This window comes from Onychomys torridus, chromosome 5, assembly GCF_903995425.1.
Source record: "Onychomys torridus chromosome 5, mOncTor1.1, whole genome shotgun sequence".
Classification (NCBI taxonomy): Eukaryota; Metazoa; Chordata; class Mammalia; order Rodentia; family Cricetidae; genus Onychomys; species Onychomys torridus.
This window is the reverse complement of record NC_050447.1, coordinates 106,788,624-106,814,027: the sequence shown is the minus strand read 5'-3', so window position 1 is coordinate 106,814,027 and position 25,404 is coordinate 106,788,624. Positions and strand designations below refer to the sequence as shown.

General features: G+C 43.0%; 1 protein-coding gene across 1 annotated transcript; it reads right to left on the bottom strand.

Moving 5' to 3' along the window:
* Positions 1 to 8,484: 8,484 nt before the first annotated feature.
* On the bottom strand, positions 8,485 to 23,610 carry LOC118584417 (serpin B6-like). Its single transcript, XM_036188643.1, is given in 7 exon segments — positions 8,485 to 8,886; positions 9,187 to 9,342; positions 15,675 to 15,817; positions 19,339 to 19,456; positions 21,142 to 21,294; positions 23,430 to 23,522; positions 23,524 to 23,610. Coding segments are annotated over 7 exon segments (1,137 nt in total). The 5' UTR covers positions 23,596 to 23,610.
* Between the last annotated feature and the right edge of the window lie 1,794 nt (positions 23,611 to 25,404).

The window sequence follows — 25,404 nt, the reverse complement described above, 5'->3', positions numbered from 1 at the left end:
CAGAGAAAAAGAGAACCAGAAAATTACATGTTGGATCCCAGTCTTGTGCTCCCAGAAATGCAAAGTTTTAAAAAAAGGCCTGTTTCAAATAAAGGAAAAAAGGAAATGGTGCCCACCCAGCTAAGCTTCCAATTTGTAAAAGGGATTAAAGGAAAGCTTAAGTAGCAAAGGAAGCCATGCATAGGGGAAGTTTAGGCAAATGTAACACAAGGGGACAGGGGAGGGTCCAAGTTAAAAATCACAGCAGGAAGCAGAACTTGACAGCTTTGACCACATGGTTCTGGATTTAAGCATACTGGAATACAATGATTGTGCAAAGTTCCTCCTGGGCTAAGTGAATCCACTGAGGGAAATGTATTGCATTCAACAAATCTGGAAGGGAAGAGCTATCTAATAAACCCTTGAACATCACACGTGGAGTTATAGAATTTTGAGTTTGTCCCACTTGGTTTCATTATTTCTTTGGCTCTGTATTTCCTCATTATGCTCCCTTTATGTGTTTTGCAGCCCAGGAGACCAGCTCCCAGAACTGTTCCAGGGTTACTCACAGAAATGCTTCTCAGAAGCAGGAACAAAAAGATTTCTATAATAACTTCACACACAGACAAATGGTCTTTATTCTTTGTGCTCTTTATTCTTATGTTCTTTTTTCTTCCCTCTATTACAAATTCCCAAATATATATATCCACTCACTAGCAAGTTGTGAGTAATAAAAAAGGCTACATGGCTATTTCTCAGGGTCACAAGCATTTTTTGTAGATATGAAAAGAGTCACACATAGCAATATCTTGTCAGCTTAATTGGCAGCAGCTGCAGCTATAAAAGTTCTGGCTTATTTCTTAAAGGGGCAGTTATAAGGGTTACAAAGGGAAGACGCTAAACCATTGAGAGATCTAAGGAGAAGGCAAAGAATATATGTACTATTTAACATTTCTTAAGTGTAACTAATAATATCTAGACACAGTTAGTTGGTAAACAGACTTTTCCTTCCTATTAGTCACCTGAATCAGTCTACTGAGCCTAAAATCTTGCATCAAAAACTGGCATGAAAGTACATACAAAGTATTAATTGCTTTTTGAGTCAGAGCAGGTAGGTGCTGCGGTTCCAATAAGGCAGGAGCAGCAGAGGAAGCTTAGGGCAATATGGTCACTATTGATCATGGAAGGATTTTAATACAACAATGCCAGACACCTGCAATTCCACTCATTGAGTAAAATCTGTGAAAACACTGCTTGTGATCTATCCATAAAGAGACTACATCTAGCTAAATTGCCCTGTCAGTAGGACTAATGATAGAGAACAGGCTTCTAAATCTCTCACCATAATGTGGAACAAAGGCTGAACTATGAGAGCTTGTTTTATTTACCCGAGTAACACAGTGTAAGGAGAAGTCATCCTCCTGACCATCCACAAAGATGTGTGCCCATAAGATTAAGATGTAATCATGAGGTTACATATACACATTACATGAAAATGCATGGTAATGGGGAGATATCACTGCTGTTTATGCACAAGTGAAATCACAAACAGGAACAACCATTTTTTCAGAGTCTGTGGCCCTTGCAAGCCTTGCCTGACAGGGTTCCTCCGTCAGAGAACCATTCATCTAGTGGGTTGACATCTGAATTATCAATTGCTAACTGCTGTAACTATGTCATAGCCCACAATAGCTCATTGCATCACTCTTGATATATGTGATGGTTTGAATGGGAATGGCCCCCTAGGCTAAGATACCAGTTTCAGTATCCACTAATCTGTTGATGGCCATACTGACCCCATTTCCTTGCTATTAGGAATAGAACATTAACCTCTTAACATCCTACATGGTGTTGCCAAATTGGCATTTGTCCCACTTGGTTTCATTTTTGCTTTTGCCTAGTACTTCTTCATCATGCCCCCTTTTGGACTGGTAATTTGTATTCTATGTCATTATATGCATGAAGTATGTAATTTGCTTTTTGCTTTGTTTTACAAAGTGTTGTAGTTTACAGATTTCCTTGAATCTCAGAAGAGATATGTACTTTGGACTTTGAAACAGTATGGAGTGTGGTAGTATTGTGTTCCCCAAAATATTGTGCACCCTAATAAATTTATCTGGGGTCAGAGAATAGACAGCCACTAGATACAGAGGCTAGAAAATGGTGGCACTCATGCCTTTAATCCTAGTATTCTAGAGATAGAAATCCCTCTGGATCTCTGTGAGTTCAAGGCCACACTGGAAACAGCAAGGCATGGTGACACACCTTTAATCCCAAGAAGTGAGCCTTTAATCCCAGGGAGTGATGGCAAAACCAGAACGATACATAAGGCATGAAGACCAGAAACTAGAAGCATTTGGCTGGTTAAGCATTCAGGCTTTGAGCAGCACAGTTCAGCTGAGAGCCATCCAGTCTGAGGAAACATGATCAGCTGAAGAACTGTCGAGGTGAGGCGAGGTGGCTCTGGCTTGTTCTACTTCTCTCATCTCCTAGCAGTCACCCCAATACCTGGCTCAGGTTTGATTTTATTAATAAGACCTGTTAAGATTCACATCGGAGACTGTAAAAGACTGGGGAATTTTGAAGTTAGACTAAATGCATTTTGTGTTATAATATGGCCATGAGTCTATGGGTACCAAGGAGTGGAATGTGGTAGTTTGAATGAAAATGGCAGTCATAGGGTCACCTGTTTGAATGCTTGGTCCCCAGTTAGTGTGGTGGGCCACAAGAATATATTACTGAGATTCAGCTGTGTATTAAAGCTGTGCTTTGATCAGCCAAAGGTCTGTCAAAAGACAAGCCATTTATTATGAATATTTGGTGTTATCCAGCTTTTAATATTTCATCTGTCTTCTGCTATGAAATTCTTGCATCCCCAAATATTCCTAGACCAATTGGCAAAGAGTTCAGCTCCTCAGACATGTTGAACTTCTAGGTAACTAACTCCCACCCCCACCCCCAGCCTAGGAGACAAGCTGGCTGGAGATGCATAGCTTTGCTTCCTTTGAAAATGAGGCTCAGACCATACCCTTGCCTTGAGGTCTAGTGGCTCTCCAGAGCAACTGACTGAGAACAAAAGAGGTTTTTACATATCAAGGTGGAAGGTAGAGCAACATTCTGGAGGAGGCAGAGAACCATATGGTAAGGGGGAAAAAGGAACAGCCATTTTCTGTAGGACAGAACAGCATGACCCAGGAGAAAAGAAGAACAGGGAGATAATGTAGATGGTAAGGCATGGATTTAACATCTACTTCACATAGAGTGAATGCATACCACATGAAATGGCTGTATCCATAAATCTCTTCAAATCTAACATTTCTACAGGATCCCAGGTAACTTCTGCATAATCTTGGGGGTGCCTATCATCTGGTGGTCATTCTTGTATGATAACTGGTTAAATTAAGGTTGGTTTTCTAATACCATTGTGCTGTTCTTCTTCAGTTTCATCATGCAATGGTGAAGTAGGTTCTGATCTAAATTCCTCCGTGTGTGTGTGTGTGTGTGTGTGTGTGTGTGTGTGTGTGTGTATGTGAATATTTTTCTTAGTTTCATTAGTAGGTCTTTCTAAGGCTTGTATCTTATCAGTCAGTTTTTTTTTAATTTGGCACACATATCAAACCACTTTTAAGGATAAAATATGAATTATCAAACTGATAATAAAATAACCTATATTTTATCAATCCAGCTAAGTTGGTTATCCCTTCATTTAATTTTTCTATTTTCAAGCCATCCATTGTAGAACTATACAGAGTCCTAACTCCCTTGTATTGTAATAATGTTCCCTATTCATAGCATGGGAAAGTTTTTTTTTTTTTTTTAATTAAACCTAAAATCCCTCCTTAAGAATTCCCAGGTGTCTGACCAAATCTGATGACTTTTCAGTTTGTCCACATCAGCAACCACAGTAACTGTGGTGCTGTGAAGGGAGGGAGAGTAGCCAGCTGCAGCAGCAGTGCTGGGCTAGGGGGAGCAGGGTGTCCAGCTGCTCCGCAGGTGCTAGGGTTGCAGGGGGCTGCCATTGCACTGCATGGGCTGGCCTACTGGTGCACAGTAAGGGGGGATGAGGGCATGGGCAGTGGGTATGCAGTGGGCTGTCACAGCATCTCCTGTTCACGTATGGAGAATTAGCAGCAGGAGAAACCTGAGTGGGCATTATAACACAAATGGGTTTCCTGTCTAGTGTTTGTGTAGGCCCAGAGAGCACAGAGATGGCAGAGGGAAAAACTTACAGTGGGAAAAACCCACAGTGTGAAAAGCTGGGGACTGCTGGTGCATAGAAGTAGCTGTAAGGATTATGTCCTTATTATGTCACCAGCCTGTGATGGTGTACCAGCCTAAAAAGCAGGTGTGCCCTCTCTGTGCTCCCTCTTTCCATACTCTCTCTCTCTCCTTCTGTATTATCTCCCCTCTGTGTGGTCTCTGTCTCTGTCTCTCTGTCTCTCTGTCTCTCTGTCTCTCTCTCCCTCTCTTTCTCTCTCTCCCTATTTCTCCCTCTCTCTCTCCTAATAAAGCTCTAGAAAGGTAATCATGGCTCGTGATTCTTCCGCCACTGCAGCATCCAGCACTCTCTTCCATTGGCATGGCTGCCGCGTAACCAACATCTGGTGCCGTAACTCGGATAGATCACCAAGGACCTGCTGCTTGTTATTTTAATTTTTTATTTTTCTCTTTACTACAGCCATGGGACAATGGGGAGGACACATTTACCACTTACATTAGCAGATACCGGTAAATCTGGCCACATAACAGCTTTGTGGGAACTTCTGGCAGTGAACGGGCAAATAAAAGAGTTACTTTATCTCCAAGCTTTCTGCTAAAGCTCTCAACCCTTCTCCCTCCCCACTTCTGCCTCTGCCACATGTAACCTTTTCTGTCTGACTTCCAACAGCAGTGGGCGGGCTCAAATGGGCAGGATTGGGTGGCTTCTACTGACTCTCCCCTAACCCACCTTAACTCCACCCACTCATTCTTAGACTGCCTTGAGAAGCACAGAGGGGCCTGGCAGCAGCTAAGATCCATGCAAATAAGTTTACAGTAATTAGGATGGCTCTTAAGCCAAAAACCAGCTTAGAGCCTCAGACAAGTATTCCAAAATGATTGGTTTATAGTCTGCCTCCTGGCAGATCTTCTAGAAGCTGTCCTTAAGCCAACAATCATTTAAAAAAAAAAAAAAAAGTAAAACAAATTCAGGACACAGAGTAAAATCTGTCTCTTGTTCCCCAGACCTCCCCGACTAAAACTTAAGCATCTGGAGAGCAAGTTTCCTGACCCCATAGGCAAAAGAGTCATCTGTGACATTTGAAATGTGCTAGGAGCACAGCTGTAGAGCCCGCAAAGCAGGAGATTCAAGGTCAACAGAGTGCAGAAACAGGTTTCAAGGTTGAACAGGGAGGCTAGTAAGAAGGAAAGTGAAAGCTTTGGAGAGGGGGTTATTTGTTACAGTGCTAGTGTTCAAACTCAGTGTCCTGCACAAGCCAGGCCAGTGTTCAAACTCAGTGTCCTGCACAAGCCAGGCTAGTGTTCAAACTCAGTGTCCTGCACAAGCCAGGCTAGTGTTCAAACTCAGTGTCCTGCACAAGCCAGGCTAGTGTTCAAACTCAGTGTCCTGCACAAGCCAGGTGAGTGTTCAAACTCAGTGTCCTGCACAAGCCAGGCTAGTGTTCAAACTCAGTGTCCTGCACAAGCCAGGTGAGTGATCTATCAGCATAGTATCCAACATTAAAGATGGTAATTTTTTTTAACTGAAAAGGTCAAAATATGAGAGGAAAGCCAGTGAGTCTCTGGAAAAGGAACCAATAACTAACTCATCTGTGAAAGAAAAAACAAACTGAGTACTCATGTCACCAGCTGCTCTCCTGGCTAGTCTTGTACAGAACAGCAAACCTCCTTCACTTTCTCCATGCCCATCTTGGATTTCTCCCCTCTCCCAGTATTTACCATTAGTACCATGCACCCTGGCATACCTCTTTCTCTGCTCTCCTCTCTTTCTCTGCTCTCTCCTCTCTTTCTCTGCTCTCTCCTCTTTTTCCCTCTGCACTGCTCTTAAGTCTAAATCAGGTACGATCTATCTCCTTTGAAAGTCTTCCAGTAGAAGAATCACACCTGAGGCTTTCAAAAGACGTTGATAGCACAACTTCTCATGCAGTACTGATGGGATCTAATCCAGATGGGTTTATATATATATATTGTTTGGTTTCTTCAGCTAAAGCAATGTGTCCCCTGTGGATGGCAAGTTCACCAGCATGCAGCTCTGTAATATAGAATATTATGCCATTGGCACCTGTGTAGATGACCAAAGAGTCAAGATGCAGTCTGAACCCGTGTACCACCAACCCCAATGTCTACGCTGCCCTGCTCAGAGAAAGAGAGAGACCACCCAGGAACTGTAGATGGATGCAGGGCACTCAGGTGGGAGCATCAGAAGCAATTCCTGGGAGTCATCTTTAATGTGTCAGGGGTATGTGAAGGTCCTCACCCTGGGAATCTTAAAGGTATGTCATTCTGGAGGAACATAGGTGGGTCAAGCAGCTATAGAATTAGCTCCTACTTAATTAATTAAAATAAAATAAGTGCCCCTGTTGTGTGTCTGTCAACCACAGAGTTCTTTAGGGTGAGAGAGCTGTTTTGACATCTGTTAAATTAATCAAATGATTTGAGCTTTTATTCTGTAAAACAGAAATATGACTGATTTCATCATGTTGCATCAGTTATATATTCTTGGAATAAATTCACACATTATGTGATCCTTGGATTGTCAAGGCTGAGATTACTGTATATAAGTGCATTAGTTACCATCCTCTCACTATGACAAAATACCTGAGGCAGTCACCTTTAAGACAAAAGCTTATTCTGGTTTGTGGTTTAGAGGTCTCAGTCTATGATCACCTGGGACACAGAATCATGGTGCAGCACAAGGTAGAAGAAGGTGCTCAGTTCACCTAAGGAGGGGGATGAAGAGAGAGAGCTCAAAAAAAAGGGGGGGGTAAGGCGTACCATCACCCAAGTTATCAAAATTTCTTCTACTAGGCCCCACCTCCTGAATGTTTCATTTGAGAGGTTTGTGGGGGAGTAATTAGCATCACTTCAAGGCACACATACATATACACACTCACATACACACAAACATACACACACACACACACACACAGAGAGAGAGAGAGAGAGAGAGAGAGAGAGAGAGAGAGAGAGAGAGAGATGTGGTTCTAAAGGAAGAAAGTGTTCAGTCCTCTGAAACAAAGGAATCCCTTGCTGCTATAGGAATTTTTTTAGAGCTGAGTGTGGTGTGGGGGTAGGGCATGAGGAAAGGTTCCATGCCATATACTTAGTAAGTAGTCCTTACACCAATGAGCTTATGTGCTAGGAGTCCTCCAAATGCGAGATAGGGGTAGTAGAAGTCAGAAAGGCACCAGGTAGAAGTAGAGTTACAATTCAAGGCTGCTTCAGGTTTGGGCAGCAGGGGTCTGGGGCTGCCCTCCTTCCTCAGGACCTGAGTGCTCAATCAGGGGACTGTTGGTGACTGTTAGAAGGCCTTGGGAAGTAGACCTCAGGCTTGTAGATCTCAAAGGCACTCCCTGCAGTGGAACTGCCTTGTAAACCAGTTGCTCTACCCAGAATCTCCTTGTCCCAAATGTTTTACAAAATATCAGGAACATTAGATATGGTGGCAAAGACCTGTAATCCTAGCTACACATGTGGCTGAGGTAGAAAAGTCTCAAATTCAAGATGCCCCTGAGCTACAGAAAGAGTTTAAGGCCAGCCTGGGCAACTCAATAAGACCCTTTCTCAAAGAAAAAACAAAACAAAACATTTTTAAAGGGGGTTGTAGATACAGTTAAATGTAGAGCATATGCCTAGTATATGTAAGGCCATATGGTAAATCCCCAGTACTGTAAAAATCAATCAATAAATAAATAACCAAAAATTAAAATACCAAGAGTGCTACATAGAGGATGAGAGGTGCTGACTTGGATTTAGTTTGTCCTCCGAGGGTTCACAAGCTGAAGTGTGGTTTCCCATGTCACTTTTTGTCATGAAGGTCACGGTCTAGGAAAGGATTAACATAGGTATCAAGACTGGATCAGTCCTGTGAGAATGGCTTGTTAGTAACAAATCTGAACCTCACATACTGTTGTGCACTGCCATCCACCAGGGGCCTCACTAGGGCAGTACAGAAGCCCCAACTACGTTCTATAGCTTCCAGAACTGTCAACTAAACACTTCTTTTTTATAAAGCGTCCAGGCTCAGGTATTTCCTTCTCTTTTTGTTTTGTTTTGTTTTGTTTTTGTTTTTAATAGTCTAATGTAGCTCAGGCTTGCTTTGAATTTGCTATGTACCTAAGACAGCCTTTGCTTGAATTCTGATCTTTTCAACTTCATCAGTTAAGTGCTGGATTTAGTTATGTGGCATCAAGCACAGACTTGTCACATTTATTAATCAACAGATAAATCATGGATCATGGGAGAGGGAATGGGCAAAGGCAGTGGCTGACCCAGCAGCAGCCTTTCTCAGGGAGAGGAGAACCGGCCACAGAACAGAATGCCATTGGTCTTAACGTGCTGAATGAAGAAAAGGAAGGGGTGGTCGGCACAGAAGCGGGGGGTGAACCTCATGCACCTCATCATCATGATGGCAGCTGTAACAGCTGCAGCCTCGGTGCCCTCCTCAGTGACCTCCACAAAGGACTTGTGCACAACCTTGGACAGAAACAAGCCTCGCTCGGAAGCTATTCCAGAAAAGTCTGCCCTGCTGTCAAAGGCATCAGTCATGGCCAGCTTGCACAGGAATCCCTTCATGTTATAATTCTCCTCCAGTTTAAACCGCAGGAGGAGAACCTCCACCTCTCCTTCATCCATCTTGTCCAGCCTTGTCCACTCTATGAATTTCTCGTAAGTTATTTCCTTCTCCACCTAGAAGAGAGTTCAAGAATTCAGGACAATGTTTTCACACAGAGAACTTGAAATGATGGGGAGGTTCTACATTGCATGGAAAAGTATGGCTGTAAATTAATATAGTAGCTGGGAGGGGAGAGTACAGCTCAGTGGTGAGTGTTTGTCAAGCAGGCTCCAGGCCCTGGGTTCCACTCTAGCCTCACAAATGAATAAAAGATAAAAACATGATCTTGGGAGCCTAGGAGAGCTGCCCCAGCAGAAACCCAAGTGCCATTGTTGTTTTCTCTCACAGCTCCATCAAGGCCCCATGCTCCTTACCATTCTCAGTTCAACGTGCTCATCTGGAAGCATGATGATCATGTTCAGCTCATTGCCAGCATAGGGAAGCAACAGAATTGTGGTGGATAGCTCCTCCACATAAGTCATGTTAACAGTAGACTTCTGAAACATCATTTGCACAGGTTTCTCCTCATTCTGTGAAAGATGGATAGACACAATGAATACTTTGGACAACAGAGGCAGCCACTCTCTGCGTCTAGGAGCACTTTGATTCAACTTCCCAGAACATTCCATCAGCCCCTCAGCCTCTGGAGTAATTTAGAACTTACCTGTGCCTCAAAGACCCATATTTTAAGGCTCGGTCTTCAGAGTACAGTTTTGGGATGGGGAAGAATCTTGAAGATGTAGGGCCTAGTAGGAGGTGTTTAGGTCATTGGGATGCGTCCTTGATAGGGATTTCAGGACTCTGGCCTCTTTTTTCTTTCTTTCACTTTCTGGCCTTGAGGTGAACAGTTTGGTCCCCATCTGATCCCACCATCACCAGTAAGAACCACCATAACAGGCCTAAATCATGGATTCACCTCATCAGAAACTGGAACCCCTAAAAATGAGTCCAATGAACTTGTTCTCTTCTTAAGCTGATTATATCCATATCTGTTAATACAGTATCAGAAAGCTGTGTGCCAGACACTTCTGGCACACCTGAATCTCTTGGATTATTGGTTGCTACAAATAGTACACAATAAAAATTAAAGGGTATGATGTTTTCCTTCAGAAAAACATACAGATTTAGATCAGGGACTTTTGTATGAGGAACTTGTTCATCCCCCAAACAACTTGGTGTAACCATCAATAAATATGCCTTTGAACGGCTGTTCAAGGTTCAGTCATCAGAGGCTGTTCCTACCTGCTGCCAAGTCCTAAAGTTCATCTTGGAGTGACCTTCTTTCTTTGATGTCTCATGAAACAAAGAACATCTGACATTATAATGTAAATATCTGATATGCAGAGATCATTCCTTTCTCATACCCTGCATCTGCCTCATTACCATATTATATCATCTGTCCCTTTGAAATATAATCAAAATCTGACTATTTTTAAAACCTCCACTGCCATCAGCACAGCCCTGGGGTACAGTGATGACCTCCTTGTCACTGGCCTCAGCCCAGCAGCCAGAAATCCCAGCACAATGCAATGGTTCAATACCCCAGTATGGTAATGCTCTAGTTCTCAACCTGTGGGTTGCTACCCCCACAGCAGAGGCAAACCAGATATCCTGCATATCAGATATTTATATTATGATTCACAACAGTAGCAAAATTACAGTTATGAAGTAGCAACAAAAAATTTTATGGTTGGGGTCACCACAACATGGGGAGCTGTATTAAAGAGTCGCAGCATTGGGAAGGTTGAGAACCACTGCTCTAGAGGGAGCAAAAGCTGATGACCTTAGAACAACTCAGAATCACAACAGGAGCCTGCCCTGTTTCCACTCTCCCTTCACTGTTCCACCAGAGTCGTGGGGCACTGTGTGGCTTTGTGGCAAGCTAGTTTCACTGCTTTCTTCCCAACAAACAGGTCCTCAGAGCACGGAACCTCAGATCCTTATGTCCTGGTGTCTGCTCACATCCCATCTTCCCAGGGAAGGCTTCCTGGGTATCTTCCATCCATAAAACCACACCCTGTACTAGCTAATGTGGTGTCAACTTGTCACAAGCTAGAGTCATCAGAGAGGAGGGGGTCGCAATTGAGAACATGTCTTCATAAGATCCAGCTGTTGGGCATTGTCTTAATTAGGGATCAATGCGGGAGGACCCAGCCCATTGTGAGTGGTTTCATGCCTGGTTTGGTGATCCTGGGTTCTATAAGAAAGCAGGCTGAGCAAGCCAGGGGAAGCGAGCCAGTAAACAGCCCATGTACAGCATCCTCCTAGCTCCATTGTATGTCTCTGGGGCCCTTCCACCAACCACAGTGCTCTTCCTGTATTTTTCTCTTACTGCTCTGCCTCAGAACAAAGAATGTCATGTGTGTGCTCACACTCAGCCAGTTAATGCACGGGGCACAGAAGGCTCAAGCCACACCTGCTGACTACATTAGAGACAAACTAGGGAGCAGAGATATGGAGGGCTAGGCAAAATGAACACCCTACTAGAAAAGAACTGTAGCTGTTGCCAGTCCAGCCCTAGCCAGAGGCAACCGCGACCTCTCTAACCATCTTCCCGGGGTCCTGACTGTTCTTGTGTTTAATGCTAGACGCGACTACAGAATGTATTGGGTGTCTTGTGACCAACACAGAGAAAGGCCCTTTGCAGTTGCAGTTCTCCACAGCACACCATTCTCCATGAAGTGGGGCAAAAGAAGGACATTTCTGTTGTCATGGTCTGTCTTCACCGTGTCATGTCTGCCTGAACTAGCCCCAAGCCAAGCAGCTTCCTGGCCTCATCTCTTCAGTCAGGTTCTTGGCCCATGGCTAGGAGGACACTTCAGCCATGGCAGACCAGGATGTTTGGATTCTTGATCCTGTGGCCCACACACTTTGTGACAACTGTGCTGCGGGCCGCAGGAATATATCATAAGAACTCAGCTGGTTATGGCAAAGTCACTACCTGGAGGGGTCAGGGAATTCCTCCAGAGGAAGCCAAATTCCAAGGAGTTTTTGGTGTTATTTGGCTTATTATATATCAGCTGTCTTCTGTTATGAAAATCATGTGTGCCTTCATAGTTTTCCCAATTGACTTTTCCCCTAGAAAGGGCTAACAGTGTGGACTGATCACTCTCTGGACATACACATTCCAGGTATTTGGAGAACAGCCTCAAGAAAGGCTTTCTCTGGAATCAGATATCTCCCTTAGCCACTTTCAAGGACTAGCAGTAATAACAGTCCACATGAAAGTCTCCTGATTTAGGACAAATTCCACAAGGAGACACTGCCTAGGTCAGGTGGATGTTAAATAATAGCTTTACACAATTTAGCTCATACCCTCCTTTTTTACATCCTTACTAACTTTATAGACCTTTAACTCCTTACCTAACCACTTCTAGGAATATTTAGATAACCTTCTGCGCTGACTACTATGCTCAGCCAGAACCCCAGTTCAAGCTGTAATTATCATTGGCAGCATCTGGCCAGGTCCATCCCCAGGTGGAGGAAAGTACCTTATCAGAGATACCTCTGTATTCTCTAAGAACAGACTCAACCATCCAGGCTACCTCTTTGAGAAGGCCTGGCAGATGTGCCAATTAAGGTTAACTTCCTCCTTTCCCAAATCTTACCTCTAGTTCCAGATCTCCCTTTAATTATCACCAGAGGCATCTAGCTGTATACAGGTTGCCTAGCAACTGAGCACACTTTTCCCCCAACCTGCAGAAAAATGGCAGATAGCTTGGACAGATACGAGCCACAGGAAAAAAGAAGACAGTTTTATTTTTTCCCATTGACCTAGCAACTTATAGATTGTTAACATTTTCTACTAATCACGTTTAAGACTATAGTTCAGCACATAAGATCCCTCTTCTTAGTTATTACACGAATTTAGCCTTTAGTTAACTCATTTCCCCATTGGTCACTTCCCTTTGGAGTTGCAAATGATAATTAATGGTTATTACCCCTCTATGTGATTCTTATCACCCCTCCATTTGACCCTGGAAGCCTGGCTTTGCACTGTAAGTATATATATATATATATATATATATACCAGGACTCCCAGGGCATGGGGACACAGAGAGGAGAAAAGAGAATGGAAGAACTAGATGGGTAAGGACTTGAGAGGAACAAATTGAGATGGGGTAGAACTAGGTTGAAGGGCTAGAAGAGAGTACTAGAGGAACGAGATGGAAGATGAGGAAGAGGCAGATGGGGAGAGAGAAGGAGGTGGGAGAGGAGATGATATGGGAAAGAACAAGGTGGATGAGAACCTAGAAGGGGCAGAACTAGATGAAGGAATTAAGATAGAACCTAGAGAGGACCACAGATAAGTGTAGAGAGAAATCAGGCAAGAAAGGAGCTAAATATGAGAGCAGAATATAAGCTTGTAGAGAGAGAACTGACATAGAATGATAAAGTGTTTGGACTAAGGAGTTTCATGTACATAGATTCATTTCTTTTCATCAAAGATTAATTATCAGCTGGTTGTAGATTCTTCCCGGACCCTGGGAGGGGACTATCGAGGGGCTGGACCCCCATAGTCCTCATTAGTTCTGCTGCTGGAGCATCTGTAAATAACAAGCAGGAGTGTGTCCTCAAGAAACTCTGTCTGGAAAAACAGGCCTAGGCTGGCTTTTAGGCATAATCCACAAGGTGGTGCTTTCTGCTTTGGGCAATTTCTCCCAATATGTCTCTAGTACCCAAAGCATCCAATCATGTAATATAAAAAGGCCCAGTCTTAGTAATTTAATAATTTACTGATTCGTGTCTATAATTCCTATCCAGTTAGTAATATCGAATTTAAATAAAAGTCTGTATCAATACAAAAACCTTGTGGTTTTGGATCCCCAGCTACAGCCAGTACATTCTACTGGTAATTGTCCTATATTGTTTGAGTTTACTGAGGAGCTCTTTCTGGATGAGAGGTTTCCTCTCCTCTCCACACAAGTTTCCAAATCAAACATGTTTGTATCAAATGTTCTCCTAGGCTCCTGGTCTAGGATCAGCTGTCCCCCTCCTCCCAACTCTGACAGGAAATTCAAAACAGTCTAAGAGTATAAATACTATCTTTGAGAACAGTTAGAAGGTAAATCATTTCCAACAGATGTTTCTAGTGTTTATTCCATGACATAAAAGTACCTAAGGTGGGAAAGAAAAGCTGGAAATTCTGCCATGGGAACCTCAGCCAGGGAGAGAAAGCTCAATTGGGGTTCTGAAGACTGCCTCCGCTTCCCAGTAGGTTTCTACTGGATGTTGTAAACACCAGTTTGATGGTGTTATCGCCATCTGTTGCTATTCAGCTTTTTATTTTAAAGCCTCACAGACAGCCTATGTTCTGTCTGGGACTCTCAATGGGGAGCTCTAGTTGGCTATCTTATGGGGCATCCTCAGTTGGTTTGCTGAGTGTTTGTTTGCCCAGAGTTTGATGATGTTACCTTTCTGTTTCTTGTTCTTTTATCTGGAGCCTCATCATAGCAGATACTCTGCTCTACCTGGGGTTTTCTGTCTTGGGAGCGCCAGCTGATTGTTTTATTTAACCAGGCTTTCCCAATCAACTACTACAAGATGTTTTGAATTCCTGATTTGATGGTGGCCATCCATGCATGCATCCATTCATCCATCTATATCTAGTGCTTGTTTTTTTATTCTTTTACTTTAACTGGCTGTACTTAATAAACTCACCCATTCAAAATAAGAAAAAATACGGTTATTATAACTCATTCAACAGACCAGGGACATACATATATGGCTTGCAGTTGACCCTCCACCATAGCCACATCTTTTTCTACTGCAGAGGTAAGAAATGAGAATACAATGTATGGGAAAGATTTCCCTCTGGATGAAAGGGCAAGAGCTCAAATGAGATGCTTCCTGCTCTCCTTCCTCCCTCTGTCCTTTTCCATGTTCATACAGCTTCAAGGTCCAAGCCATGGTGTGAGAATGATGAGGAAGACCCTCTTGTAACTGGAAAGATGGCTTAACACTTAAGAGCACTTGTTGCTTGAGCAGAGGACATAGTTTCAGTTTGCAAACCCACATGCTAGCTCACAACCATCCATTTTGGAGCCCCCAATGCAGTCCTTTGGGACCACCATGGGCTCAAGGCAAACACTATGCACATGAAATAAAAATGTTAACTATGTATATAAAAAAGCTAAGGTCCTATGCTGAGGATAGCAGAACAACATCAGAGATCCATCAGCAAGTGATATTCTCCAAGGCAGAGGTTGTTATACTCAGAGTCTATCCTGTATACACAAGCCTTTGTTTTCTTGTCTGTAAGCAAAAATCTGTACCTGTCCCATCAAACAAACTGAATTTCACTGACTGATTTAGTGTCTACTTAGCACTAATCATAAACTAGCCACTATAAAACAATTGTCCCCCTCTGTTGCTTTTACAGCAAGGTGACAAAAGACTGCTGTGTTGCCTTGTAGAGACCAGTGAGGAGTGTGGTAACAGCATGGAGAATGAGAGTATACAATGGATGGAGCACTGGAAAAAAAGGAAATCAGGAAAGATGGGCAAGATCCAGGGGCCCAAAGGGCCTTATATACCGTATGTAGATTTTTGAACTTTATCTCAAAAGTTGAGAACCGCCGAAGATCCAAATAAAGTAAACAGAGAGCAGTGCCATAGATTTGTCCTGTATGCAGACACTAGCAAGAGCATAACAGGTCACAGGAGCAGAGTCTAGGCAAGAAACTGGGGAGCAAGCAGGTATCTGTGTGGTACCATACAAAGTGAAAAGGAGAGAAAGCCCTGAAGGATAGTGGGAAGTCCTTGCCAGGCTACCCAAAGCCACGTGAAGCAGAGACTCCATGAGACAGCCTTCTTGTGTGTTTTAGAGGCCAGTATAAACAGGGGACCATTCAGCACTCACCATGGTGACTTTGAAAGGCATCTCTCGGGTGTCCTCTTTGTCAAACTGCTTCTCCCAGTTTCCTTTGAAGTAGATGGCATTCACAAGGACCAGCAGAGTGTCTGAATTCACTGCACTTGGACACAGCAACTCTGTAATTTTATCTGAAAGGAAGAATTAAAAGGCCAGTTAGCTAAGAGAGTTGGCTGATACATGCAGAGTGACCACTTGCTTGAATGGTCAAGTACACATTTAAGGGATTTCACTGTCCATTAAATATAAGTCAAGCATTTGTCCTTAAAGCAACATAACCATCACTACAAAGAAAAGGGGACATTTTTCAAAAGTTCTGAGAAGAAAAAAAATTAAAAGAAAATGTTCATGAAATAAACACGTCATTGTTCCAATGAATACATAAAATGTATGTCAATGCCAGCACATTCAGTATGAATCCTTAACATGTGAGCTAGAAAGAGGCAACTAGTATCTTAAACAAGAAGAAATTTAAAGAATTTTTTTTAAAAAAATGGAGAAAGTGCTAGAAAGATGGCTCAGGGGTTAAGAGCACTTACTGCTCTAGCAAAGGACCCTTCTTCCACGTCAAGTGGCTCCCAAATACCTGTGACTCCAACTACAGGAAGACTGATGCCCTCTTCTGACCCCCACAGGTAAAACTACTCAAACATAGACAAACACTCTCTCACACACACACACACACACACACACACACACACACACACCAACACACACACACACACATAATTGAAAAATAAATCTTTAAAAAATGGTTTGGATATAAACTCAAATTTAAAAACTAGGACTAAGGAGATAGTTCAGTCATTGTGTGCTTTGCAAGCCCAAAGACCTGAGATCAACTCCCAGAACCCACATAAACAAACAAATCAAAACAAGGAGATAGTATCAAGCATGTTTGTAATCTTAACACTTTGGAGGAAGACTCAGATGAATTGGTGGAATTTATTGAACATCCAGCATATTTTATTGGTGAGTTCCAGTCCAGTGAGAGACCTTGACTTAAAAAAAAATGGAATGATGATGAGATGGACTGTTGTGTGATTATTTTGATCCAATTCTGACAATAGAGTTTCCTTTGAGTCAGAGGGTAGAGCTAGCCACTAGCTGATAAAAATTAATCATAGAGGTTACAAAAGTAACCATAGGTACTTTATGTCATGGAATAAACACTAGAAACATCTGTTGGAAGTGATTTACCTTCTAACTGTTCTCAACAGGAAACTGAGGATAGATAGGAGACAGGAAGTAGTAAATCAGAGCTGAGGGAGAATTTTGGTGTTTTTGAAGGGAGGAACAGAAGATGTAGGAGGTCACTGAAGGCTTCTCCACAGCTTCTCTGATCATTCAGAGTTTTACCCAAATATTTCACTTCTGATTTTTTATTGATAAAGAGTAATTAGATAAATGCTCCAATGGATAGTGCCTGAGAAATAATAGCCAATGTCCTCTGGCCTCCACACACACAGAAACATATATGCTTACATACCCACACATGAACACACAGATGGACCTGCACATGCACACATATATACACAATAATATTTGGATCAATAAGAATCTATCTGAGGAAGATTATATGTGTTGAAAATAACACAAAGCCCCAAACATATGCATAATTTCCTGTGTCAGGATTTAAAAATTAAATTTAAAAGTAGATGAGCAGCTATACAGTGTTCCTTACAAGTATAAGGCAGAGCTCACAACTGCAGGTGAAGGACAGCAGGGCAAACCCACCTATAGGGATACACCAGAAATGTAGAATCTGAGCCACATCAGAGCAAGGAGCTCCCAACTCAGAGTTCAAACTGTTCTTCACTCTATTCATGAAGAGACAAAAAGAAAGGAAGGAAGGAAGGAAGGAAGGAAGGAAGGAAGGAAGGAAGGAAGGAAGGAAAGAAGGCAGGCAGACAGGTAGACAGGTAGGAAGGGAGGGAAATGGGCTCTGGAAAAGCTATCCAAGATATTGACAGACATCACAGATAGGCGGGTTAGAGTAGGATAAAGCAAGAGAACATGTCAGACACTGTTAATTTATCAAAGGCAGAGCTGTAAAGGTTGAATTAATTTAGAACAAAGCTACTTCTTTCTTTTCCCCCTTTGAGACCAATTCTCACCATGTTGTCCTGGTTAGCCAAGAACTCACTATATGCAGAACAAGTCTGGAGACCAAATTGACCTCTAACTCACAAAGATCCCTCTGTCTCTGTCTCTGCCTCCCAAATACTTGGAATAAAAGCCTACACCACTACACCTGGCAGTAGAAGAAGGCTTCTCAAAATGGGGGTCATGTCCCACCATGTAACTGAATGAGGCAGTAGCGAAAATATTGGGCAACAGTAAAAGGTATTTGAATGCATGATGACCAAAAATTACTTTGAAATCCAACATTTGACCAGCCTGGGGTGTTCCTAGCATTAATGGACGGCATTGCATCATATGAGTTCTCTACAGCCATGCTTTTGAACACACATATGCACATTGCACTATGCATCTTGTCATTCCTATAACACTAATCCATGCTACCTGAAACACCGTGGTTCAGATTCAAGTCTCTTGAATGTTGGGAACTGCAGTGTTTTCCCATACACATTTTCTGCTCTTATATAAACAGAACAACTTAATTGTAAAAGACAAAGGCTTTTAATATTTTCTTGTCATCATTCTTCAGTGAGTAAATATTAAATTACTATATATATTTGGATCATGTTGGGTTGGGCAAGCAATATAATTTCATTGGTATGCCAAAGTGCTTTAATCTTAATAAATGACTATACACACACACACACACACACACACACACATATATATATATATATATATATATATATATATATATATAGAGAGAGAGAGAGAGAGAGAGAGAGAGAGATCAAGTAATTGTTCTAAGATTTAAATGTTTGCTTTGTTTGACACTTGATGTTTAGTCACATAAAGATAACTTAAGTGAAAGGGGGTCACAAATGGGAACAGTTTAAGGGACTCCACTTTAGGGCTGGAGGCTATAGCTCAGTGGTACAATGTTTACTGACATGTACAAAGCCCTGGAGTTGATTCCTAGCATGGCAAAACCATAAAGTAAAAAGGAAGTATCACTGTGATGGTTTAAATGGCCCCCAAGGAAGAGGCACAAATGGGAGGTGTGGCCTTGTGGGAGTAGGTGTGACCTTGTAGGAGGAAGGTGTCACTGTGGCTTTGAAGGTTCCTATGCTCAAGCTACATCCACTGAGACAGTTCTCTTCCTGTTGTCATTCAACCAAGATGTAAACAATCTCAGCTCTAGCACCATGTCTGCCTGCAGGCTGCCTTGCTTCCCACCATGATGATAATGAACTAAACCTCTGAACTATAAGTGAACCATCCCAATTAAATGTTTTCCTTTATAAGAGTTGCTGTGGTCATGGTGTCTCTTCACAGCAATAGAAACCCTAACTGAGACAATTACCTTAAAAAGTGAAGAGATATTCCCCTTCACAGTCGATGTTCTTCTGAATAAGAAATCAATAAGACTAGTGAAAATAGACTAACTGGCTAACAGTGACTAGGAAGTAACTCAGTAACACAGAGCCTGCTGAGAATGTTCAAGGCCCTGGGTTCAATTCCCAGCACCAAAACCAACCAAACAAACAGAACGGAAGGACTCTGTGTTCACCTTCTGTCTTCTTGGCCACCCAGGTGTTGATGTGCTGTCGGGACTGCTCTGTGTCTCCCTGAAAGTCCAGCTCTTCCATCTCTGCTTCATAGAACTTGCGGCAGGAATCTTTAAAAGACTGAGACAGAGCAACATAACTACACAGCCACGAGAGAGATTAGCACCAACAGCCTCCTTCCTCGATGCCCAAAAGCAGAGAAGCAAGAATTCAATGATGTGCAGATGCACTTACTATTTAAAAGGAGGAGAAATCAAAAATAAACCTCTCTATATTCAACTCTTGAATTTTAGTTTTTGAGCAAGGTAAGAGGGTGGTCTTAAAATGCCATGAACTGCAAATCTTCCAGGCAGTAGCTGTGACTGACTGCAGTCACTGGGAAGAGCCTCAGACACAGTAACTCTAGGGTATGCAGAGTGATATCATCATAAGAACTATGACAGGGCTACCCCATGTCACAGGGGACACAGGACATGGGAGGTCATTCCGCACCAGCCTTCCACACAGCTTCCTGTGAGGACAGAGGCAGAAATTGGCACTATTCAAGCCTGGTGTCGCTTACGGCCACAGACTGCCTGAATACAACAGGTGAGGTGACAAAATTTATTTCATCTTCACTGATGGTTTGGATTGTGAATAGCTACATGTATTTATTTGGTGGTTACTACACTGGGTGGCTCAGATTCAGATGTGAGCAACTTAACAAAAAAGCAATCAGGGCTGGAGACATAGTCTAGTGAACAGTTTGATGGTGAGAGGCTGGCCCAGCATGCACAAGGTCCTGGGTTTTATCTCCAGCAGCACAAAAAGATGTTCAAACCATATTGCTGGCACAGCCTATGAGATGGCAGTAGTGTTGACGATTGCCCACAATCTGCCACATTAGAACAGAAAATGATGCTGCACAAACGGGCTGACACATGCATTGTGTTGACAGCATATAAGGAATGATCCCTAGTCTTTCTTTCACACAGTCATGGATACATATTTCATTTGTTTCCGGGGAACTACTTTTATAATATAACTTCACAATTCTGCTTAGGCGTAAGGAGACAGCCATGGCTATACCTCAGAGAGTCCCTGTAGGTCCAGTGCAAGAACAATTAACAATACATAATACAATCTCAAAGCTTCACTTTCTTCTTTCTACAAATACACTCAGGAGGGAAAAAAATGTGCGAAATCATATTCAATAACATATGGTTGGCAATGGCCCAGACAGGGTATAAGTTAAAATACTTCCATGGGAAAATGGTTTTCCATGCCATGAAAAATGTATTCTCAGGACTATTGGAGGATGGATAATCATAGTGAGCAGGCCCTGGGATTTAGCTCAGTGTTTGAGTGTATGCTTAGCATTTATGAGGCCATTATTCCAACCCCAACATCAATCATAACAATAAAGTAATAGTAGGATTGTAATAAATAATGACATGATAAACCGTAGTACAACAAAAATACAAAGAATGAAAGAAACAAATTGTGAAACAATATGTGTATTCTGATGGCTGTATGCAGGGAAAATATTCACAAATAAATTTCTGTATATGCAGGAAGACAAGCATCAACTCTATAGACCCTCTTATTCTAGCTAACATGGAGATTGGGAAATGGGATGAGGAGGGCCCATGCTTTGCTGATTTAATTTGTATTCTGTACAATTCATAACAATACAAATGCACATGCACATATAGGAGGGTTGCACTGATGCCCAGATAGTTGGGGGGAACTCCCAGCTCACACACTCCTTGCTGTACCACATAATTCCTCTCTCACTTTGCTTCACGAAAACTGGAAAAACTTACTGATAAAATATTGAAAGTCTTTTCACCGAAGAGCCTGTTGGCTGTTTTGAGCAAGTACTGTGTTCCAGTTGTGTTCACTTCTGTGAGAAGTGCCTGGAAGCCCTGGTGGACATCTCCACCTCCACTGCTGCTGCATTTATCCAAAGAGAGTGCCTGAAATCAGATTAAAAACAGAATTCCAGTAAGTGCAGCTTTAGGAAATGGGTAAACACTAAGCTCCTGCTCAGAATTTTACAGATCCCTGCTATTGCTCAAATAATCACCTAAAAAGATGAGGTTGTTTTGAAAGCTCCCTACCTAGGGTCCTTTCTGAGACCCTGTCAGCCCTGGACTGAGCAGAAATGGACCTCCAAACTTCACGCTCACTACCTATTATCTTGCTAAAACCACGGCTGCCAACCCAACCTCCACTGGCTCAAAGCAGGAAGCTCTTGACCTTAAACCTCCACAGACTCTCCTCTACCCTTGAATAGGCAGGTGCTGCCACTGCCTGACTGTGATAGATAGTTTTATGTCAACTTGACAAGGTAAAGACATTGGAAAGGAAAGAACCTCAGTCAACAAAATGCCTCTAAACCAGGCAGTGGTGGCACACACCCACCTTTAATCCCAGCACCCAAGAGGCAGAGGAAGGTGAATCTCTATGAGTTTGAGACCAGACTGGTCTATAAAATGAGTTCCAGGACAGCCAGGGCAACAGAGAAACCCTGTCTAGAAAATAAAAAGAAAAAATGCCTTCATAAAATTGGGCTATAGGTAAGCTTCTAGGGCATTTTTTTAGTGACTAATGTGAAAGGGTATTGTAGGTCATGCCCAGCCCATTATGGGTGGTGCCAGCCCTGGGCAAGAGGTCCTGGGTTCTACAAGAAAGCAGGCTGAGCAAGTCATGTGTAGCAAGCCAGTAAGCAGCACTCCTCCATGACCTCTGTATCAGCTCCTGCCTCCAAGATCCTGCCCTGCATGAGAGGGAAGTAGTGTTTACTGGGGTCTGGAGAACAGGGTCTGTGGTGTGGTGTGGTGTCTGTGGGTGTTTGTGGTGACAAGACACATGAGACATTGTCCCTGTGACCTTTGGTATCTGTCTAAATAATTGTGACCATATTAGGAAACAGGCCTGTAAGGGAATAGTAAAGTTGAAATGAGGTCATGGGGGTGAACTCTAATCCAGTCTGATGAGTGTCATTATAAGAAAGGAGATCACAGGAAACAGGAAACACACAATGAGAACACAGTGGTAGCTGCTATCTATAAGACATGGAAAACCAAAATGTCAACCCCTTGGTTTTAGACTTCAGCTTGTAGACCAGTAAAAATAAAACTGTGTATTACTTAAATCACCCAGCCAGTGCTGTCTCACAGATGTACCTGACTAACACATGTCCCCTTCCCCATTTCTGCAATGGACTCATCCCTGACTGTCTCCCCATGTTATTCTGGGCAGGTTGTCTTTGTAACTCACATACCTCTGCCTCTAAAACACTGTACCCAGGAGGAGCTGTAGTTGGTTCTGTTTCTGGACTCCCTATCACACCTGACCTAATGTGGGAAGGAACTTCAGGGTCATGGGAAGGATCAGTATAGTATGAATTCTAATTGGTCTTCATAATAAAAACCTAGAGCCAGATATGGGGTAAATGCTGAAAGTTCAGAGAAGTAAAGGAGCAAGCCACAGCCACCTCTTACCTTGCCAGCTCCTTAGTCTGGAAAGGGACAAGATCCTGGCTCCTCCCGCCTTATATTCCTCTCTCTGCTCAGCCATATCACTTCCTGTCTCCACCTCCCCAGGGCATTAAAGGTGTGTGACTCCCAAGTACTGAGATCAAAAACGTAAGATCCCAAATGCTGGGATCAAAGGTGTGTGCCAGCACTGCCTGGCATCATCTGTGGTTAACTAATGGCTAGCTCCACACTCTGAGCTTCAGGCAAGCTTTATTTGTAAGAGCACAAACAAAATATCACCACAGATCAGCCCAGTGTACTTTGATTCAAGGAAGGCTGAGGCCCATAAAGAGTGAAAAAACAGATAATGTGGTAAGGGTTGCCAAACCTTTGGTGTTCCTGGCCCAAGTGATCTGCAACCTTCCCATTAACATAACCAACATTCACCCACCAGCACTAAGGGATCAAGGTGCTCATGTGTCCCAGCAGGAGTAGCAGATACTTGCAATCATACACACCGACACTCTAATGTTACCAGCGGTTGTTCATCAAGAGCAGTCACTTTGAGATTTGAACCAGCTCAACTGACTGTCCATGGTATTTATCTGCTGTGAAATGTTGCTGGTTACCTGAATCATCTGGCTTGCAGTGTCTCCCTTTGCCCCCATGAAGACCATAGCCAGGGCTGAAGAGATGCTCATGGGTGAGAAAAATACATTTTTTTGAGCTGTCTTCACCTAGTATTTTCAAAAGGTTTAAGGCGAAGGTGCCATTGGCTTCCAGCAGAGGATCCATGATGATGAGCCTGGAATGGGGGATTCAAATCAACGTCATATAAACACAGGATGATGGGATTAGCTGCATCATCTTCACTGTCACTCACACAGTGATGCTGTGGCTCAGTGAACACAGCACCCACAGCATGAAAGGTAAAGGTCACATACATTAAATGATATAGCCCTGCTGGGAGCAGACAGGCTAACTCAGGCCCAGTGCCTTGTCTTTCTACTGTACAAGAAATCACTCTTTACATGAAGAGCCAGGGATCATGTGAGAGGCCAAGAGGCAGCAATAGTCACCAGCCTATGAATCTACAGATGCAGCAGGGGAGGCTGGAAGCATGAGACTGCAGGAGCAGGGCCTGTCTGCTCTGACGTCACCCACAAGTAGTTACTAACATCCTGTTTCTGCAGCCTGACAGCCTTAGCATTCTCAGAGGCTTCCAATGACTCCCCTGAACAGTGTGTGAGAGCAGGTAGAACAAGGAAAGGGGAAAGCAAGTGCCTACCAGCAGGGGAAGGAAATTCAGCTATAGGGCATGTGAGGAGACACAGCATGCAACCTGACTGTTAGAACTGTTGTCAGAATGGAAAGGGTGCTGACAGTATAGACAGAGGTTTCAACCCTTGAACTTACACACTCAAAGTATTTTAGCTAACTGGTTTTTTTTTTTTTTTTTTCTTGATGCTCAGAACTGTCCCTTTTTGTCTAGTGAGGATCTCTTTAAACTGGTTACTACCCTGAGCTTTTGGACGCAAACATCCTGGCTCTCTGGCAACAAAGGGTCCTTATAGGCTGTGCTCAGCATCTCTAGTCCAGGGACAGATCACTCACCTCCCGGTTTCTGTTGACAGAAGGGCTGTGAGTGCAACTCTAGCGATAGAGCTGAGTGAAAAACCCAGCTAATGCTGTTGGGCACACCAGCATCAAGCTGGGAGACACACTTCCCTTCACAACCCAAATGGACCATGCAGTAAAGGCCATCTTGAAAGTTCCCATGCACTTGACTCTTCTGAGACACACTGGCACTTGGAGGCATTCACCTGGGCTCAGCACACTGCTCTTCTGTTGTATTATGCAAATGTGTTACACTGTCTGGTGTTCGTAGACCACAATATCCACAAGACTCCATTGTAGCTGCTTGTGCTGTAAGTGCTGCGCAGCTCATACCCCTTCACCAGTATCATCTGTTCTGGGCCCCAAAAGCTTGCTGCGTCCTGCTTCACTCCCTCATTCTGATGCCACACGCTGTCCAAACAACTAATTCAATTTACTGATTGTGTGGCATGATCATTGTACTTCCATTCCATGGAGACTTTAGCAAGGTCTATAATAGGCTGGATGTGGTTTTTACATTTGAATCTTGGATTCTTTGCCTAACTATTTACAGCCATCAGCTTTGCTGTTGCAAAGTCTGATGACATTTAACCCTAGGTCATTTTCTCTCCTTCCCTTGCCCTGAACTCACCTCTGACTCTGAGGGACTTGTCCCTCCAAGACTGCATCTGTGGCCCTTTCTGCTGAGCTCTTCTTCCCTCTACGGACACTGAGAACTTCCTCTAGCAACCTGCTCACTCCAAACATCTGCAGGCAACCTGTCCAAGTCCTGTTCATCCCTCTCTTGTCCTGACCTTGTTCTGATGATTTAAAATGGTCTTCTCGACTGTTAGTTTAGCATGCTCTGAGAACAAGGAGATAAAATACACAGGACAAACTATTTCCATGATCAGAATAACTAAATCCTTGAATGTCTAAAAATCCATATATTTTTATTTCCCATTAGTCCCCACTTTTTTTGGTGAAATTTGTCAAAAACTTGAGTAA